This window comes from Onychomys torridus, chromosome 16, assembly GCF_903995425.1.
Source record: "Onychomys torridus chromosome 16, mOncTor1.1, whole genome shotgun sequence".
Classification (NCBI taxonomy): Eukaryota; Metazoa; Chordata; class Mammalia; order Rodentia; family Cricetidae; genus Onychomys; species Onychomys torridus.
The window spans coordinates 21,812,053-21,833,749 of record NC_050458.1 but is presented as its reverse complement, the minus strand read 5'-3'; the positions used below and the strand labels follow the sequence as shown (position 1 = coordinate 21,833,749).

The 21,697-nt window shown below is 42.3% G+C and overlaps 1 protein-coding gene across 1 annotated transcript in view; it reads left to right on the top strand.

The window, feature by feature from the left end:
- The window catches only part of Sntb1 (syntrophin beta 1), a 251,274-nt gene that overhangs the window by 208,120 nt on the left and 21,457 nt on the right, over positions 1-21,697 (top strand). The window contains exon 5 of the mRNA XM_036208878.1: positions 7,177-7,316. Within this exon, the coding sequence (XP_036064771.1) occupies positions 7,177-7,316 (140 nt within the window). The remainder of the gene's footprint in view (positions 1-7,176; positions 7,317-21,697) is intronic.

Here is a 21,697-nt window from a genome sequence, read left to right as displayed (position 1 = left end):
AGATGATTCCAAATCTATCACCAAGTTACAGTGAAAATTAATCATCACATATAGTTAATTAAAATATATGGTCATGTATTTTAATTTCTCTTGACTCAACACAAATGTGAGTAGCTGAATCAAATGATACATGTATGTTAAACTTTCAAAGCAATTTGTAAACTATTTTCCAAAGGTATGCATTCCAACCAAGTATATAAGAATTTTAGTTGCTTCACACCCTCATCAACACTTGGTTTGAACAAAACTTTCCTATACCTTCTTTTGCCAGTTGTTATTACTGTCTTCTGTGCCTAGTTTGCTGCACATGTGTGTGCACAAGTATGCGTGCATGTGTGTGTGTGTGTGTGTGTGTGTGTGTGTGTGTGTGTGTGTGTGTGTATGTACATGTGGAGGCCAGAAGTCAGCATCAGGTATTTTTAGCACTCTTAACTTTAATTTTTAGACATCTTCCACTGAACCTGGAGCTCACTGATTGTCCAGACTAGTTGGCCAGTGAGTCACAGAACTGCTGCTACTGCCTCTCTTGTACTAGGATTACAGGCCCAAACATCACACCTGGCTTTTACCTGGGTGTGGGGAATCTGAACTCAGGTCCTCGTGTTTGCACAGCAAGTGCTTTACCAACTAAGTCATCCCCCCAGGTTCCCATTTTTCCTTTATATTTCAAGTTGTCTTTTCTGATGTCTCGTTTTCCTTTGCATTTAACATGTCTCTGGCTCCTTACGCTGTGTCTTATGGATTGTTTAGCTTAGAAGAAGTTGGAGATGTGACTGGCCTTCCTGAGCACATTGCCTGTGTCCGGTCTTTAATACCCTCCTCAAGAGTTGGTACAGGGGTTAATTACCTGGTGTCTGTGAAGCATTTTATGTTGATAAATGCTGATTATTATTACACCAGTATCTTGTCCTTTGTTCCAAACAGCTGGCAATTTGAGGTGAAGCAGACAAATTGAAAAATAGCCAAGATAACCGGCATCTCCAATTCAAATGCTGTTAACCACTTTTCCAGAGCTTTCGCCCTTACCGTCGGTCACGGTCCCTGCACGTGGACCATCCTTTCTGAGCTGCCTAAGTAGGAGAGAAAGAGCATCAAGGAGAGACATGAAGTGTAGGAAGCAAGTGAAGTCCCCAGTAAGTGTATAGTTTGACTTCCGCACGGCCATGTCCAGAATCCCACAGCCATCGGAGTGGAAAAACCTTCCCCCATCGAGGCTCAGAGAGTTAGCAAAGCCTTCTTCGGGTCCAAATGTGATTGCTGACAGTGTGTATAGAAAATACCTGCCATAGCTTTCCTCCCTCAGATGTTTAAAGTCAGAAGACTTGCTCCCCTCCATAGACTGTGCCTACAGAGACAAGCTACACCTGCCTCTTCGTTCAACTGTGTATAATAACCCCACCCCTCTTGTTCAGCTGTGTGTAGTAACTGCACCTCCCTGTTCAACTGTATGTAATAAACACATCACATTTCCTGGGTTCTGCAGCTTCTCCACCAGAGAGCGCAGCCCACCTGCTCCCCACTTTCCTGTATGTCCACATGTCTGCCCCTTCTTCATTCCCTCCCCGCACCGGTTAGGTCAGTCCCGGAAGTTGCGCAGAGTATGGTGCATGGACAGGCAAATACTCCCAGTGTTAACTAAACTTCTCTCACTTCATCTGCACAAAGTGTGTGGGGAGGCCTTTTTCAGCATGTGATGAATCTGAGGATGAGTCTCCCTGGGAGTTCAGGACTCTGTTCATATCTCACCGCCGGGAAGTGGCGGAGCCAGATTTGGAAGCTAGCCTTTCCTGACCCCAAAGATCGTGAGCTTGTTCTACCACCTCTGCTCGAGTAGGAAGTGGAAAATGAGTATTGGGAAGACCGAGGCAGAGGAGAGAGAAAAAGAGACTCAACACAAAGGATGATAAAGCATTACTCCTTATGACTGAGGCAGAGACTTTTAAATAAAAAGAAAAATTTAAGTTTGAGGTTGGTGAAATGACTCAGTGGGTAAGGTAAGGGTGCTTGCTGCCAAGGCTAAAGATCTGAGTTCAGTCCTTGAATCCTACATTGTAGCAGGAAAGAAGCAATTCTCTGAAGTTATTCTCTGTTCTCCACAGGTGTGTATATACACACACACACACACACACACACACACACACACACACACACAAAGACAGGGAGGGAGGGAGAGAGGGAGGGAGGGAAGGAAGGGAGGGAGGGAGGGAGGGAAGGAAGGGAGGGAGGGAGGGAGGGAAGGAAGGGAGGGAGGGAGGGAGGGAAGGAGGAAGTTAACTTTAAAAATGATTGAGCACTGAGCTTGGAAGGCCACTATCACTAACTCAGACCTGCCTTGTCATTTGGCCGATGGGGACATTGAGTCAGGAAAGGAAAGCAGTCCTTATTCTAGTCAACCCACATCTTGAATCTGACATTGCTATCCTTACTTAATGTAGTAATAAATCTAGCAAACACTAGGATTTGCCTGCTTACTGTGCTAGGCACTTTGCTAAGCCCTTCATGGGTGTTATTAATGGTTTCTTTAATCTTGAAGACTCTATTTGTGTTAAGAGTAACCACCTTTTTTAAGGAAATAACTTCAAAAGTTTTTGGTAAAAGTTTCATTTTGAAGCAATGATTAGTGTGCATATTCCGTGTTTCATAGATGACAAGGTCAGTGTCTTCTATTCCAGGATTGATAGGAACCACCCAGGGGTGCAGGATTAAGACTTAAAATCAGTGAGGAGTCAGCACCCTACTGGCATACAACCCCACACCAGCTGCCTGTGTTTTCCATAATGTTCTATGGCTTCCAATTTAATCAAAACAGAGGACCCAAGTTTACAAAGTTCGCAACCCCTGAATCAGACTTTTGGGACCCACTGGGAATGGAGCCCCAAGATCTTCACTTGCCACAGTGTTTTCTAGTCACCCTCACCGCCCCTCACATCCTTTGTAGTAGTTTGCAAACCTGTCCTCTGATGCACTGTGGAAGTGAAAATGATTCAGCTCACTGGCACACTGCTTCTGAATGACTGCAGAAGGGAATGTCTTCCTATTTCTGTTCCTTCTCTTTCTTTATTGGAAATGCAGTAAGGGTTTCAGAAACTGATAATTTCAGCATCCAAAGCAGACCATGGGGTGGAGATGGACACTGTTGTATCTACTTCAGACATGACATCATGTTTTAATAAAATGCAGACACATACCCCCCAGAATGGTTCCATTGACATTCAGCTGTCTTTGGGTGCTAGAAAAACTAGATTTCTAATAGAAGCTGTCACAAGAATAGCAGCACAAATACTTGAGCCTAACAACAACAAAGGGGCTTCCAGGACTTCAGTCTGGGGCTCATGTAGAACAAGTTAGGTTTTTCAAACTCCTGTTCTTTTTTCTTTCCGTGGGTATGGTGTGTATATATGTAGCATGTCTTGTGAGGGGTATATGCATGGGAGTGCACACACGTGATCCCAAGGACATTGGGTGTCTTCTTCAATTGTTCTCTACTCTATTTACTGAGGCAGCATGTCTTGTTGAACTTGGAGCACACCTGGCTAGTTCAGCTAACAATCTTATCCCTGAGATTCCTTGGCCCTGCCCTCTGAATGCTGGGATTACAGGTGGCTTCCATGCCTACCCTGCTTCTGTGTGGCCCTAGGGACTAGAATTCAAATCCTCACACTTGCACAGCATTGTGTCTATCCATGATGCCATCTCTCTGCCACACAAAATCTTGTTTGTTACTATGGCTTTTTTCCCTTGCAAAGTCAATTGTTACCAAGAAAACAACAGATCTGCACACAGGGATGGTGGGACATAACCCTTCAGAGTTTTCTCACAGTGTATTTTAAGAGATCTACATAGGTAGCTTGAATAAACCATAAAATGTGTAGGGCTTTGGAATAACTCAAACCTACACATACCATGGGACACATTGCTGTGTCACTGATCCTGTGGGTGCAGAAGTTGGCATGTCACAATGATCTTTACTACCCAGGTTCATTCTGCAAACTTCCGATTGTCTCTAAAGAATCATGATTTTTCATGTTCACATTTAAATGACTGCAGTCAGCATTAATGGATCAGATCTGACTAGATAAGTAAGATAGCCACACTGGGAGGATCATTTTGTAACTTCTCCAGTCCTACTTAATGATCTGGAAAAGTAATTTACTAGGTTTAATGTAGAAGCTGGAAACATTTATTTCAGCCCCCTCCCCCCACCACACCATATTGCCCACCGTATTGCTTATTCACCTTGTAAAGACTGGTACTTCTCCTTCTCAATCTATTTTGATCTTTTGCAGATGTTCTTGCTCTGTTGTGGGAAAGTCTTACAAAATCAATAAGCTAAAGGTAGATATTTTTAGTTTGCATAAAATATACACAGGGAGGGAGGATGAGCCAGCAGTCAGTCATTCACATTCAAGAATAAACAGCTTTACAAATATTAAGATGGGGATGCTCTTTAGAAATCAAGCTTTTGTTTGGAATTAATGCAAGGCAGTGTATTAAAAACTGAAGACAAATTCTTTCTGTGAAGGGGTCTTTGGAAAAGAAGAGAGAAGATATTTAAATTATTGGTATAAAAGGTATTGTTGATTTATCTTATAATTTTTATTCCCAAGGAAAGACATTGTCTTCGTTATATTCATTCCGTTTCCAAAGAACACCTTTTCAACATGATTTTTTTTTTTAAGATATGGTGGGCCCATCACAATATCTCTATTTACCATCTGCCAGCTGCTGAGCACATCACACTCACTGTCCCATTTAATTGCCTGAGTAGCATCGGGAGTCAGAGCTACTCAGAAGGTATCTCCCTGGTGCTTGCTCTGCACCGCCTTAAGCCTTCTACAGATTTTTAGCTCAACTCACCTATCATCACACCATCCTCTGCTATGGAGGCTAATAGTTGCCATTTTATAGATGCAGATGCTAAAATACAAAGGAATTGGATGGCTGGCAGCTAGCACACTCTGGAGCAGGATGTGTACTCTGGCTTCCCAGTTGCAGAGTCGACATTGCTCACCTCTAGGGTACATGTGATTGCCAGCAAATACACAGAAGCATCAGGAGCAAGAACCCCCAAAGACACACGACTCAGGAACACCAGAACTGTCCTCACGTCACTCAGAACTTAGAACCGTCAACCCCAGCACCAAGTTGCACATTTTATCTACTTGGGTCACTTATGACTAATGCACTGGCCATAGTGCTGGTGTGAAAAGCAGCCACATGTATGTGCCACCCACCACCACTCTGTGCAGATTTCACTCTGGCACTTAATATGAAGCCAGGCCTGGTAGTATAAGCTTGTCATCTCAGCCCTTAAGATGGGGCAGGAAAACCCAGCCTAGGTGAGAATCTGGCCCAAAAATAAAAAATATAAGATGTAGCATGAATCTTAAAGGGTCTCATTAATAAAAAACAAACCTGGAGCCAGGTATTGGGGTGAATGCTGGAAGATCAGAGAAGCAGAACAAGCCACAGCTTCCTCACCTTGCCAATTTCTCAGCTGATCCTCTTTCCTCAGACTGGAAGCCTCTCAGTCCCCATCCAGAATGAATCTCAGCTGAACTGCTGCTGAAAAGCCTAAAGGCTTAACCAGCTCTAGTTCCTCATCCTCATGCCTTAAATACCTTTCTGCTTCCCACCATCACTTCCTGAGATTAAAGGCTCTTGTTACCTTGCCTGGCTGTTTCCAGTGTGGCCTTGAACTCACAGAGATCCAGGAGGATCTCTGCCTCTGGAATGCTAGGATTAAAGGCGTGTGTGCCACTATTTTCTGGCCTTTATATCTAGTAGCTGTTCTGTTCTCTGACCCCAGATAAGTTTATTAGGGTGCACAATATATTGGGGAACACAATACCACCACAATTATATATTGTAGATTTGTAGATTATATAATATGGTGTGTGTGTGTGTGTGTGTGTGTGTGTGTGTGTGTGTGTGTGTGATTAGAATGAAAGGGTCAGAGAGACAAGATGGCTGAGCAGGTGAAGATGCTTACCTCTAAGCCTGACAACCTAAATTTGATCTCCAGAACCCACATGGTGGAAGGAGAAAACTGACTCCTGCAAATTGTCCTCTAACCTCTGCTTACATGCTAAATACCACATGGGTATAATAAATAAATAAATACCTTAACAGAATGCAAGGTAGGGGAATGAACTGTCATGGGAATTTAGCTCACTGCAAGGTTTCTTTGAGTTCTTACTAGTTCTTGAGTATTGGTTTATGAAACCCTTGTCTGTACTAAATCTTATCACTGTCAAAGACAGTCTTTGACCTAATCTGGAGCAGTGCTTCTTAATCTCTAAGGAGCATACACATACATCATCTGTACATCCCAATAAACACACGTCTGGGTGGGCCTGAGATTCTGCGTTCTCAACAAGCTTAATCTGGGTCTGCAAACTCTAACTGGACAGAGGGCCCTTTCATGGACAGAAGAGCATTGAAGTTCAGGGGAATCAACACTGGGCCCAAAGGAATGGTGATCTCTAACAGTCTCAGCAATGGATGCAGAAATGCATCTGGTCCAATTATCCAACTGATGCTTGCTGTCGTGTTGCTAGTTGGTCATCCTGGCCCTCAGTCAGTATTCTGCACTGAGTGTTACAGAATAGTCAAAGGGAGAGAGAAATTCTGAAGTGATGCTTATGTCACAAGAGTGATTCAAGAGCAGGGCTTAAGAGACTGCCTTTCTCACACCCAAATGAGGAGACATGTGCCTCTGCAGGATATTTTTCAGTGTCTTTGGATATGTGTTCAATTTTTTTCATAATAAATGTGCTGTGCCAGAGCATAAAATGAGAGAGCTGATTCCCCCCAAGCATTTACCTCCCACCATGCAATAAAGATTCAGCACTGACTGACAGGTGAGAACCAATGGCAGATGTGCAGCAGCTGTGCTCTTTCTTGGATGTACAGATAGCACATACCAGGCCCCTGGTATCAGTGATCAGGAGTCACTAGGATAATTCTATAGTTATTTCTTTATTATAATATTTTCTTTATAGTTTGTTTCTTTACAGTTATTTATAGTTATTTCACGCTATACATTTCTACTACCAAAGCCTGAACCAAAGACACTCATTTTGTTTGGTTCTCTGATTGAAGAGATGCTGATGTCTCTTTTCCCACTCATCCTTGTGCTCCAGCTGTTTCACAGTTCTCTGCTTTCTGTTTCAGGTGCCAGGAGAGAGTGAGAAGCAGTGGAAAGCAGCCCTTGTTGTTCTGACTGAGAAAGATCTTTTAATCTATGACAGCATGCCACGAAGAAAGGAAGCCTGGTTCAGCCCCATGCATTCATATCCACTTCTTGCCACCAGGTAGCCTGGACTGTGGGCTTGGGAGATGTGTTGCAGGCTTGATGGTGTTTTAATCAATTATAATTATTTCAGTACATTCAAATATTGTCTAATGGTATGGCCAGGGCTTGGAGCTCCTTAAGAATATAGGTACATTTTTGCTGGGAGCCATTCTAGCTGTAGATAGGTCCCAGAGGATATAAGGAGTTGACAAGGGAAGGAAGTGAGCCAGGCTATGGTGGTGGTGAGAATCTTGCAGACTGACTGACTAGCAGCTGGAGTGCTTCTTTATTTATACAGAATTCAATAAGCAAGGATACATTCATGATGTTCCAAAACATAGATCATATCATTTTTGGTTTTGGACATGTGTTTCACTTCCTCTTGCTCATCTTTTAGTCATTATTAACAAACTATGACAGAACAGATTTATCATTTTCAATCATTTTCCCTCAAGTTTTGACATCATTAATAAATGATAACAGGATTATCATTTTTACTTATTAACCCCATAACACAATTTTTAAGAATCTAGAGGCATATGACAACTTGTTCTCAGGCTAGTAGCTTTTGTGGTTACAAGAACACTAGACAAACACAAAATTCTTCAAGCCAGCCCAGGCATTTTGCCATATGCCAAGCAGTGTATTATTACCTCTTAATGATCATAGTGCCCAAGAAAAGTCTCAGACCAAAGCTGCTACAGTTATTACTTAAATTCTGGCATAATACAATGTTTATATTTTATATATTTATATAATTTGTTTGTATGTCTAATCCTGGCATTCTGTTGTACCATGGTCCTATAACACCACAGTGGCTCTGCATGTGCTTAATTTCCTAAGAAAGGGAAGTCCTGACATCTCATTCTCTTATCATCTTTCCACTCCATTCTTTGCTCATCAATGTAAGTCTCTGTATAAGGCAGAGGCAATTTCAGCCAATCTAACTTTGTTGCTGTATATGCCATGTAATTGCCTGAGTGTATAGTGGGAAGAGGCTTGCAATCTGATCTGTGGCCAACTCCTCTAGCCCACTGAATCTTATTGACCTTTTTGAGATTACTTTGTTTTGATTATCTTGTTCCTGAGTAAGTAGAGGGACAGATGATTCAAGAACATCTCATAGCCTCTTAAAGAGACATCTGGCTTCTTTATGTGTGTCACAACCTCCAAGACGTAAGGAAGATCTTCAAGGAGATAAGGATGTTTTCCTAAAAGTGGGAGGTGGATAGTATGTTTAGGACTTTCCTGGGGAAGCTTAAAAGCAATACTCCTGGGAGAAGGCATAAGATTCATAAGAAATTTTCTGTCAATCCAGTATCCCCAAATTGTACAAATATTAAAAGTCTCCCAAGAATGCAATAGGTAGAGATGAAAACCAAAGATGGCACATTGGCCATCATGTGCCTCAGCTTTGCTGGATCTTTGTCAAACAGCTATGCTGGCTTTATGACTTCTGCCATTCCCATCAGGTATGGCTGTGCCACATGTTTAGCTGGGAAAGTACTATCTATTATTAAAGAAGGCAATGTGGAGACAACAGAATTCCCATCTGTCACGAAGGAACCAAATCATTTGTGTGATGTCCTGGACTTGAAATTTTCCTGGATACACACCCATCCTATCCCCCTTGGAAATGAACTAGATTCATGTGTTTCCAGTCTTGGGGTCCAAATGTAATCATCAAGCAAGGGTCTTTACTTGTCAACACAGCAAATAACCTATGCAAATGCCCATTATGTTTGTGAGGGTTTCTCTAAAGAAGTTCCTCCTGGTGTGTGTGGTATTCCCATGGAAGTGGGACCACCTCATTCTGTCTGTTTCTTGGACGTTTTACTGTATACTAGCTACTCACATAAATAGCAGATTTTCTTAGACCACCTCACTTGGCTGTGATTGACACACAAAAAGCTGAATGCATAATGTATATAATTGGGTGAATGCAGAGGGATGTTCACATTCACAAAACCATCACCACAGTCAATACCATATTGCAAATTTACCACCTCCAGAAAGCTGCCCCCACTCTTTTTATTTTGCATGATGGAAACCTTGTATCCTTTGGCCAAAAGCTACCAGTTTCTTCCTCTCCTCAACTCCTGGTAACAATCATGAAACTCTATGAATTTGACATTTTAGAGTCTCCACGTAAGTTGAATCATGTAGCATTTGTCCTTCTGTTTCTGACTTATTTGAATTAGCTGAATTTTTTTTCTAAAGCAGAATAACATTCAATTATGTATACACACACACACACACATACACAAACACCACGCCACACCACATCACATCACATCACATTACATTTTCCTTACAGAGGAACATTTGGAGACTTCATATTTGCTAAACTCAAGTACATAATTAAGCTAGCGGTAACCAAAAGCAAATGATGCTAACACATTAACATGGATACTTACCGAAGACGATGGAGAAATAGATCCGCCCATTTACAGTCAATTGATCTTTGGCAAGGCTACCCAGAAGAGAAGACATATGGGGAAAGCATGATCATTTCAATAAATGGTTCCGGGAAAAATGGATATCCATATGCAAAAGAATGAAATTGGTCCCTTATCTCAAACCACATAGAAAAGTCAACTCAAAATAGATTAGGTGCATATTTAAAAGTAAAATCTGAAATCCAGAAACCCCTAGGAGAAAACCTTCTTGACAGTGAACTTAACAATACCAAAAGCACAAACAACAAAAAACAAAACTAGATAAACAGGATCACAACAAACTAAAGGGCTTCTGTATGGCAAAGAAAACCACAAAAATAAAAAGGCAGCCTACAAGAAGTGGGGAAAGATTTGAAAACCACTTATCTGACAAAAGGGTGATACTCAGAACTCAGAATATACAAGAAGGTCCTACATCTCTATAACAACTATAACAACAACACAAACATACACACACACACACACACACACACACACACAAACCTTGATTAGAAAATGGGCTATAAACCCCAAGAGACATTTCCCAGAAGATACACAAATAAACAACAGGTATGTGTAAAAATAGCTCAACATCACTAGTCCTTAGTGATGGCTCTTATTAAAAAGTATAAAAATAAAAATTATTTTTAATATGGGGATAAGGAGCCTTTGCTCACTGTTTCTGGGGTCACAAAAGGAGGCAGCCATTATGAAAAAGTGTGGAGTGTTCTCTAGAAGTTAAAATGAAACCACCATTTGATCTAGCAATCTCACTCCTGGAGATGTATTTAAAGAAATTAAGGCTGATGTCCCAAAGAGAGTTATACTCCATATTCATTGCAGCATGATTGCTCCCAGCCATGTCATGAAATGAAGTCAAGCTGCATCAAAGTTGTATCCTCTTCCTTAAAGGCCTGTGTCCTTAGAAAACAGTAAATGAAACTCGGGTGTTGCCTTGAAGTCGCTAAAAATTCCTTGGCCTGGCTTCTGCTGCCAGCTCTTTCTCTGTGTGGTTTATGACAGTGGTCTGGCTCAATTCCTTCTATGGCACTGTGATTTTTCTTAGAAGTTGAATGTGTGAACATGATTGTCATCTTCCTGACATAGTCCCTGCCAATAACCCAGGACCTTCTTGGTGACTGGTTGGGTGAACTACCAGACAATGTGGGGAAGGCTCCTCTTGAAGTTTGGTCCAGCAGACTCATCAGAGTGCATCTAAGCTTTGGGCATCTGTCTTGAGTCAGACACATGGGAGGTGCCCTGACAACAATTATAGTCAAAGCTTCTCTACAGGAAAGGGAACCCATAGCTGTAGAATAGGTGGTAACATAGATCACAGCGGCAACACTTTTAGAGTTGAAATTCTTCTGATTTCCGGTCATGGTTGATGGTGGACACTGGTAAAGTTGACCTGAAGATAGAAAATTTGGGTCCCACCCCATGAATTTCAGGGAGATTTTTGAGGATTGGGAGCCAGACCCATATGAGTATAAAAATAAAAGAGGATTGAGTTTCCATGCTTCAAAATCTGTGGCAGAATGATTCTTACGGCACAGTACAGTGCAATAATAAGCCTGTATCAATTGTCTTAACATGTTGACACAGAGGTGGGAATATGCCATCATCTTTACTGTGCAATTCACATCCACAGCACTCATGTTCACATTCCAAGGAATTCCTGCAGCTGAAAGCAAAGAAAGTTACCTGGAGGCAGACTGAATGGGTACCTCTCATAGCAATTGTCAGGAAAAAAAGTACAATGTTGGGGAATAGTATTTTAAGGTGTGTTACTTTTGTTTATGTTGCATTTTTTTGACTCTGTGAAGCTGTGTTACTATGCCTGTCTAAAACACTTGATGGTCCAATAAAGAACTGAATGGCCAATAGCAAGGCAGGAGAAAGGATAGGCGGGGCTGGCAGGCAGAGAGAATAAATAGAAGGAGAAATCTGGGGTGGGAGGAACAAGTAGCCAGAGAAGGAGAAGGACTCCAGGGGCCAGCCACCCAGCTACACAACAAGCCACAGAACAGAGTAAGATAATAGAAGTAAGAGAATGGGGAAAGCCAAGAGGCAAAAGGTAGATGGGATAACTTAAAGTTAAGGAAAGCTGGCTAGAAACTAAGCCAAACTGAGACTGGGCATTTATAAGTAATAAGCCTCCATGTATGATTTATCGGGATCTTGGTGGCAGGCCCCCCAAAAGAGGAAAAACAATCAGTGAAAATAGGGTAGTTCCTGGATAACTCTCGGGAACCATGGAAATAAAACTAACTGCAGCTCACTTTCAGATTCCTCCTCACAGCGTATGAGAACGATGATCGGTGATGAATGCCTTTTCTTTCATTCGTTCATTCATTCATTCATTCCTCAACATTCGAAATTCATGTGTTATGTGCCAGAAATTATAATTAAGGCATAAACTAAAGAGGTAAAATAAAGTTCAAACTCCGGGAACAAACATATTGATGGGCAGCAGTATCCAGAGAACTATTTAGACCAAATACAGCAACAGGATACTGACCACTGCCTGGAGATGGGCTGAAGAGTAATGTTGGAAGTGAAGCCTGAGTGAGGGAACTCATCAGAAAACAATGGTGGGAGCTGAAGTAGGGGGCAAGGCTTGTGAGAAAGCAGAGAAATTCAGTCACAGAGCCTCGGCTTCCTATACAATGCAGTGTGGTGGGGTCAGAGCACCAGACATGGCCTTGCAGATCAAGGAGATGAGAACCAGTATCTGGCCTGGGCAGGTGCTCAGCACTTGACATAAGTCTCCCCTGAAGCTCTTACATCCATCCATTCTGTAAGCCTGTGACACAGTGTCTCCTCCCGATTCAGACCCCAAGGCTCAGAAGGGTTAAAGAACTGGCTCAGTGTCAGAAGGGTACTGAGGTCCACTCAGGTGGTGGAATTCAGAGTTAACCTTTCCACTGTTTTTGTGTGCTCTTATCAGCCTGAGCCCTGGGGACCACTGAGAATCTTTGGAGAAGGTAGCAGTCACAGATACGATCAGGGTAGATAGCCTTACCTTTGGCATACAAATCACAAAGGTCAAGGGGTGACTGCTGAATTCAGACAATGGTTCCAATTCCATGATGAAGAAAAAAGAAACAAATAGGTAAAAATAAAACCATATTTCTGCGAGAGTACAGAGTCTTGAGTTGCTGGAGATATAGTTGCTTCCCAGTGGTCACTTCCAGCTCTTCCAGAATGAGACCAATCGCAGCAGCAATGTCACTTGGTGAACTTGGAAGGCCTAGAGAGGCTTCACGTAGGCCAGTCTCCCTAGAGGTGGAAAAGGAGACAGTGAGTGAGTGGAAAGGAAGTATTAAACAGGTGCTTCTAAGGAAGACCAGGAAGCTGGGATAAGATGGGCCAGGAGCCAACAAGGTGCACTGGATATAGTTTCCCAGCCTCCACCTGATCCCACAGAGAACTCTAAGGCCTCACCCTCCAACATGACAACCACTAGCCTCTTATGCCTACTTCACCAAATTAAATGTAAATAATACTAAAAGTGTGTTTTCTGTCTTTTTTTTTTTTTTTTTTTTTTTTTTTTTGATTTTTCGAGACAGGGTTTCTCTGTGTAGCTTTGCACCTTTCCTGGAACTCGCTTTGGAGACCAGGCTGGCCTCAAACTCACAAAGATCTGCCTGGTTCTGCCTCCCAAGTGCTGGGATTAAAGGTGTGTGCCACCACCGCCCGGCATGTTTTCTGTCTTAATGAATACATTTAAGCTCTCAATAACCTATGTGGCTACCTTGATAGACAGCACATGTCCAAGATGTTCCCTGGACTACTGAATGCTCTGTCGGCCAGAGCACATACCTATTCCTAGAGTATATACACTGTTATACACACCATGTCTGACTTTTGCCGGCTCAGCCTCAACTTTTTGACATTATGATAATGCTGAAAAGTTATACCTTAGTAGAAACAACAGTGTCCTATATTGCTAAATTATGGTGTTTATTAGGGTAAATGTAATCAATGAGTTGTGGACTTGATATTTTTGGTGTTCGATCCCATTTTAAGTTGAGGAGCACTGGTTTATGACTCCTTCAGAGTTTGTCCCAACTCAGCTCAGTAAGCAGGCTTGCCCCTCCCCCAAGGAGTCCTTCAGCAACTGGATAGCTGTCATCTTTGGGGGGGGGGCGGGTCTTAATGTTGGCTGCATAAGCAGGTGCAGCAGCTCCATGGTCAAGGCCATTGCCAAAGAAACAGACAGATGACAGGTGGTCCTTATAAACAAAGTCTCCAGAAGGAAAGGTGGATTCTCAGAAACAGGGTGTGGGATATAAAAAGCTTCCATGGCAGGTATGCCAAAAAGATGCGGTGCAGGTTCACAGATGCCAGGGATGGATTGTGAGCAAACCACATAAAGAAATCTAAAGCCATAGACCTTTATCTGGGGTGAGAATGAAAATGGAAAAACTCTTAAAGTATATAGATGTAGTTGGTTAGAACAGAACATGGTATTAAAATATTGGAGTCTACCACTAATCTTAAAGGAGAGCCAATGGCAGGACATGCTTCCTCAACTTAGCATCATCCTCCCAACTAACACAGGCTAACCACTGAGGTGCAAAATGGAATTCATTCTGTAAGTGCACAAGACCTACCCACATGCAAGGATAAAGTCAGGGCCATGCATATTACTTGGAACTCCCTCCATTTAGCAGTTGGAGTGTTCGGGATGTTCAGGTGGCTCAGTTCATTCCCACTTCATCCCCACCAGCTGGCAGGCATCCCACTATGTGCTCCTGAGTGGTAATCTGAACTGTAAGAGCAAAGAATTTTCATCTTAGTCTCTCTTCTTCCATAACAGTGCCTACCTCCAGGCTAACCAACCCTCCTATCTCTCAGAGCCCTCATTTGTTAAATGCACTCAGTGGGATGCCTTTGCTATGAAGCCCATGGGACAATGTGCTTTGGAGAAATAGGTTTTTAATAGACTTTTGCCTTGGATACCAGCCACTGTAGGTCATTTTTCCTGTTCAGCTTCTCCCTGGAAACTCCATGTGAAGACTTTCATAAACTAGACAATGAAAACAAAGCCCATTCCCCTCCCTGTTGACTCAGGAGATGGTGCCTCTATGCAAATCCATGCAGGGCTTCCAAATGAGCCTTGGAAGTCAGGGTTCCCTCCAGGAGTAACTGGAGCTGCTCTTGCACACAAAACAGACTCTTAGAGGTGGAGGATGGGCTGGGTTGACACTTTCAGTTTCTCAGCAGAATCATTTCTGGAAGCAGCAGGGGTGGGAGCTAGAGAAAAATGGGGTCCTTCCTCATGGTGGCTACCCCAGACTGCTTCACTAACTTCTTATTCATCAAGTAAATCTTTTGTTTCCCTCCTGCATCAGATACTTCTTTCTTTTTGTGACCAAATGTCAAATAAGAAGGTGGGATTTTTGTTGTTGTTGGCTCATAGTTTGAGGCCCTTGAAAGTAGGGCACGATGACAAGAGCATAAGGTAGCTGGGTCGAGATGTGTCCTTAATTAGGAACTCTCATGACAACTTAACCCTGTACTTCCTGTCACTCAATCTCATAATGAAAGAAAGTGGTGCCTTGGGTCCCAGTGCAAAGTGTAGCTGTGGGTGGTAACAGGTCAGTTTCTGTTGGTATTTGCAATCTTCCTTGGCTCTCTACTAATTGTCATGTAGTGTCATACCAATGCTCCTTCCAGGTCACAGATTCTGGAAGTTAACAATCTGTCCCCAAATGCCAGCCTTATAACTTTAGGCAAGTTTCTTATCTTTTTGCCTTCCATAATTTGTCTGTAATTCGAGAAGCTCTGTCCATACCTACCTGACTGGTTGCGATGATTATCACATTAATGTAAATTTCTTAGAGTAGGATTGACACATGGTAAGTGCTCAAACATTATTTTTAACCCTTTCTCTACTTGGTGTCCACAAGTACATTGCTACCTTTTTAAAACACTGCAAACTTATGATCACCTGAACTTTACATGTGATCAGTCGCCATAGCGCTACCCAAGACAGCTTTTAAAAGCTAATTATCAAAAAAGTAAAATGTAAAACTAAGTAAACACAAAGTCTCAAAAATATTATTTCTCCTCTCATATGCAGAATTTAGATTTCATTATTTGGGAAGAAAACGAAGCATTCAGAGGAGGGGAGAGCCTGAGATAGAGGAGCAGGGTGTGTGATTATGAGCATTTCTCGAGGATATGCACACAAAGGCTCAAAGGAAACCCATTGCTTTGCATGTTAACTGAAAATTCACAAATGATGAAAATGAAAAGTCTCTTTAAAAATACTTCCATAAATTAGTTGTATTTGCTGGTACAGAGGTGAATGGTTGGATGGACCTGGATTCATACTTAGAGTATATAGTCAAGCCCTGTTTAAAGTCTGTGTGATTCTGAGCTGGTTACCTCTTTTAACTTCCCTGTCTGAAGAAAAAAAAGAGAAAGATGGTTAATAATGTCTACCACAGCAAGACAGTCACAATATAATTAATATACTAGTCAGTCAAGTTGAGGATTTGTTATGTAAAATACATTTTGAATTTTTCTCAGGATTGGTAACATTTATGTACCAATTATATGATATTTAGGGGAGGTGGCCCAAACACAGACAGGAAATTCATTTATGTTATATGTACATCTTATCCACACAGCCTAAATGGAACTCCACACAATAGCTTTGTGCATGAAACTGTTTCATGATCACAATATGGAATTTTCTACTTGTGAAATCATGTTAGTGCTTACAAAGTTGAGTTTGGAGTTTTTGATATGAAATGTTCAACCTGCAGTTAGACTGAGGAAATTCATTCTCCAAAATCCCAGAGGCTGGAAGTCCAGGGGCAGGGTACCGGCATAGTTGGCATAGTTGTTTCTGGTGATGGTTCTCTTCAGGGTGTCCTCACAGAGCCTCTTTCTTGGGACACATCTGGAGACCATGTACCAAGACACAATTGCTCTGTGAGTCTCCATAGGAGGAATGAGGCCCCATTCTTTATGACCATTTTTACCTGAATTAGCTCCTTAGAAGTCCTACTTCAAGATGTGGTCAGTCACACTAGAGCAGTGAAGACTTCAGAATATGAATTAAAGATGGTGCACAATTCACTCATACATTCACCACTTTGCTCAGAGCAATGACCCAAACAGCCATATTTAACATAATATCTGGCATAAGTCTCTTCCCCTTAGCAGTCCTAGGGAATATTGTTCAGATTGTCACAGGTACTGTCTTCCTTCACACACACAGGGACTAGCTGGCACCACAATCAACAGGAAAGTGGTTTCTTCTAATTGAGTTACTTCTTCATCCAATTCATTGCTGATTAATTTGGTTGAGTTTTTTTTTAAAGACTCAGACACAGGTAATTTATATATACACACACACACACACACACACACACACACACGCGTGTGTGTGTGTGTGTGTGTGTGTGTGTGTGTGTGTGTGTGTGTGTATGGAGAGAGAGAGAGAGAGAGAGAGAGAGAGAGAGAGAGAGAGAGAGAGATTGTTTTTCATAGTAGTGCTACCAGAAGTGCTCATAGCATGTTCTTGGTGTCTATTGCCATGTAGAGAAGTTTACAAGCAAGCAGTCATCACTCCTACTGACAACCTTCTCTGTCATCTTGGCTTGGGGAGTTGACAAGGCACCTCTGACTTACAACAAACAACACACTCAGGACATTTGCAAACATGCTGTAATTTTAGCTATTCTCACCCCTCCACTTTTTATGAGTCCCTGGGAAAACATATTTGGCTTAGCTAAAGTTTGTTTGAGATTGCTGAATATTTTTTCTAAAGATCCACTGACCCATGGAGTAGGTGTATGGGTGGTTTTATTATTAATATTATTATTGTTGTAATCGGTAAATCATATGAGTCTACAGAGAGTGAGGATTAAGGTCATAGATTTTTCTGGAATTCTAAGAAGGTTTAATGAAGAAATTCTGCTCACCCAGTCCCAGTGGTTGCTGGAAGTTTGGAAACACAAAGCTTGCAAGAGAATAACACAGCTATGAACCAGGCGTGCTGACCTGTGGGCCTGACAGGAGGGTCTAGGGCAGGCAGGCATGCTGTGGGCTTGATGGAAGGGTGTAGGGCAGGCAGGCATGCTGTGGGCCTGATGGAAGGGTCTAGGACAGGCAGGCATGTGACCTATGGGCCTGACAGAAGGGTCTAGAGCAGGTAGAGAAGAAAATGATGAGTTTGCACTTCTCTGTTTTTATGCCACCTGGGAGGCAGGAAGACGGAACATTGCTACAAGCATGCTGGGTAGGTGTTGTTGCCTTAGGAATAAACTTGGTTTCTAAATGCTAAAAGTAGTTGTAGCCTCAGGCCAACCTTCAAAAGTTGAGAAACTCTTGCCCTGGGAATGCAACCAATTGCACTTGTGAAATGTTAAATTAGAAACAGACTATGGTGTTCATGCTCAGCCTGGAAGGCATGCTCATTCTTTGGGAATGTGGCATATTCCATGGGCCTGCCCTAGGGTGGTGTGAAAGGATTAAAGGCTCTAGGATGTAGATTGAACCCAGTCAAATGGTCAAGTGTGAGGTGTGCCTTCTTCCTGCTGCCATTCCATCTGGGCCTAGCACACTCTTTGGTTTCTGGCTCCTGTCCTCCTGCCTACAAAACCATCAGTGCCTCCAGGCAGACTGGGAACTCACTATTTAGCTTAGGTTAGCCTCCAACTCATGATCCCAGTCTTGAAAGGACTGACTGACTTTGGCATTAGACAAACCAGGAGTTGAATGAATCTGGAGGCCTTGCTTATAATCTGTTCTTGGAGAAATTCTCGTCACGCCTCAACATCCAAGTTTCTTCATCTGTGTGATGGGGCAGTAGTATCTTCTGATTCCCACACTTATTACTAAGGCTAATTGAGATTATATATGTAAATGATGTAAAGCATAAGAATGAGACATGCCCATCACAGAGCTTTTCCCCAGTGACTGATGGAAGCAGATACAGAGATCCACAGCCAAACACCAGGCAGACTTCCAGGAGTCCAGTCTGAGAGAGAGAAGAGGGATTCTATGAGCAAGGGGCATCAAGATCATGATGGGGAAACCTACAGAGACAACCAAACCAAACTAGTGGGAGCTCATGAAAGTTGAATCACCGACTGTGGAGCCTACATGGGACTGGACTAGGCCTTCTGGATGGCAAGACAGTTGTGTAGCTTGATCTGCTTGGGGGACCCCCTGGCAGTAAGATCAGAATTCATCCCTGGTACATAAAAGAGCTTTTTGGAGCCCAGTACCTGTGATGGAACACCTTGTGCAGCCTTGAGACAGAGGGAAGGGCTTGGACTTGCCCCTACTGGATGTGCCTCCTCATAGAAGGCCTGGCCTTCTTGTGAGGGGGAGTAGGAGGTAGGTTGTGGGAGGAGGAGGGAAGAAGGGGATCTTTGATTGGCATGTAAAATGAATGAAAATTTTTTCTTAATAAAAAATAAAAATAAAATAAAATTATAAGGAAAAAAAGAGAATGAGACGCGCCAAATGATTGCTCAGTAAGCAACACTAGCAATTGTTAGGATATGAAAATATAACTCAAATGAAAGTGTGAATTGTTGATTAGTAGGTTGGCCCACATCATTCTAAAGGAAACACTGTTGCATCAAAGATACCTGGTGTCTTAATATCATTAAGATATGAGGACCAGGATTAAGAAGAAATGGTGGCTGGTCTGTAGAGGGCAGGAAGTGTGGGAAAAAGTGGAAGACCCATATCACAAGGCTAGCTCTGAATGCCACGTCACAATACTGCAGGTAGGTGGCCAATGGGTGGCTTCCTCTGGAACCATGTGTGGTTGGAAACCAACACTTTAGAAAGAGATAACAATAGCAGAATTTTTGAAAAAAGAAAATGTGGGAAAGAGAAAGCCAGACATTTTAAGAGCTGGTTGCTTGGATGATCGTACATGGTTCAGTTCCCAGGGGGACAGATCTGATTTTGATTGGCATTGATTTACCTGGAGATGCTCTCAAAGATCAGTTTGGTATATGTGTTCTGTTCACTGAGGCACATGTTGAACTCATTAAAACATAGATGGGACAAGAGACTATTGAGAGGTAAACAGAAGTTGCATAGAATGTCTTGGAAAGTACGGTTCTAACAGTGTTAAATAATAAAATGTCAACTAACTTCAGAGGATAGTTTCTTAAGGCTTTGACTTATTATAAAATGAGACTATCCATTAGATTACAAGTCTTGTTTAGTTGTGGTGAGGAGCCTAATATGAATAAAAGAAACCTGCAAATGACCTGAAGTCACTTTACTTTTGCCTTTTAGTTTCTTTCTCTGTCTATATCTGATGATCTGGAGCTTGGCCCTGCCCAGCCCTTCTGGTGTAATAGAAAGAGTATGGACCCTATAGGCTTATGGAACTGGGTTCAAATTCTTAACTGTAAATGTGGGTTTCTAGGCATCTTGTTGATCGCACATAGACTCCTTATTTAGTTGAAGCCCCAAGTACCATGTTCAAAGAGGTACTGTAGAAACAGATGCATTGATGGAAGCTTGAGTATCATTTCCTCAGTCTTCGTACTGTCTCTGAAAGCTGGCCCTGAAAGGTCACGGGCAAATGAGTAAGTGGATAGAGGACACTCACTCATCTCCACTTGGTTAATGCCAAGAACTAGTTCAAGAGTGGGCTCCACACTGCCATCCTGTTCATTCTCCTGTGTTACGTTCATCTCCATGGCTAGTCAAAATCTCTCAATACTACAAACTTTCTGGAAGATGGGGTCTTGAGTGATTTTCCCAACCATATTCAGAAATTTAGATAGTGAAAACGTAGCAATGAATTGGCTGTTACTGGTGACAGGGAGGTCCTGGATCACTCCTCTCACCCAACTGTTGGATACGTGTTCATGATTATTTGTTCTTGCTTTCTTTATGAGATGTCTGTGGGCTGTTGGGCACCATTGGGGTGACCAATGGACAAGGGTACTTAGCGTTAACAGAATTTTAAAAGATCTCCTTTATTTCCCTCCCCTCTCCTTCCCGCTCCTTCCTCTGTCATCTCTTCACCCTCCTCTCTTTCCCCTCCCACTTCCCCTTCCCTCTCCCCTTCTCCTTGGTTTGCATTGTGGCATCTGTTGGGAGATGCTAATTACAGCAATTAAGTAAAATGAGTATGTAATATTGCTTAGCAACCCAGTTACCTAATATGTAATTTTCCTAATTTGGCTGAATCTGTGTGCTGCAACTGTTGTTGCCTTAATTAAGGATATTAATAATAATGTTTGTACATGGAACATTTTATGCAACATTCTCTAACACCTATCTGGAATTAAATTAGTGTGTAAGTATCCCTTATGAGACAGTTGGTTTTTTTTTTTTGGTTTTGTTGTTGTTGTTTGCTTGCTTGTTTATTTGTTTTTCTCAAAAAAGCAGTCAAACGAGGAGCCCATATCTAAGGACTCAAAAATAAATATGTAGCCTAGTATGTCTCCTATTGGCTGAGGGAGAAGCTCATGCCATGGTCTCTTTCAAGAACAAGTATCCTAAAGCAATTTCCCCTAAATCCAGAATAAAACATTGAACATGAAAGTGGTGTATCATGCATCTAGTCTAAGCTTCATGTAAGCTGCACTTTGGACATGTGAAGTAGTGTGTGCATGCACTCATGCATATGTGTGTGTGTATGTGTGTGTGTGTGTGTGTGTGTGTGTGTGTGTGTGTGTGGTGTGTGTGTACATATATGTGTGTGTGGTGTGTGTGGTATGTGTGTGGTGTGTGTATATGTGTGTGTGTGTGGTGTGTGTGTGGTGTGTTTGGGTCTGAGCACATGTGCATACAGATGCACATGAATATGTGAGTAGTTTGTGAAAGACAGAGGTGGACATCCATTGCCTCCATAATTTCACTTCACTTTATTTCTTATAACAGGGGGGTCAGTGACTGAGCCTGAATCTCAGGAGTGCAGCTACAGTGGCTGGCCAGCAAGCCTCAGGGACTCTCC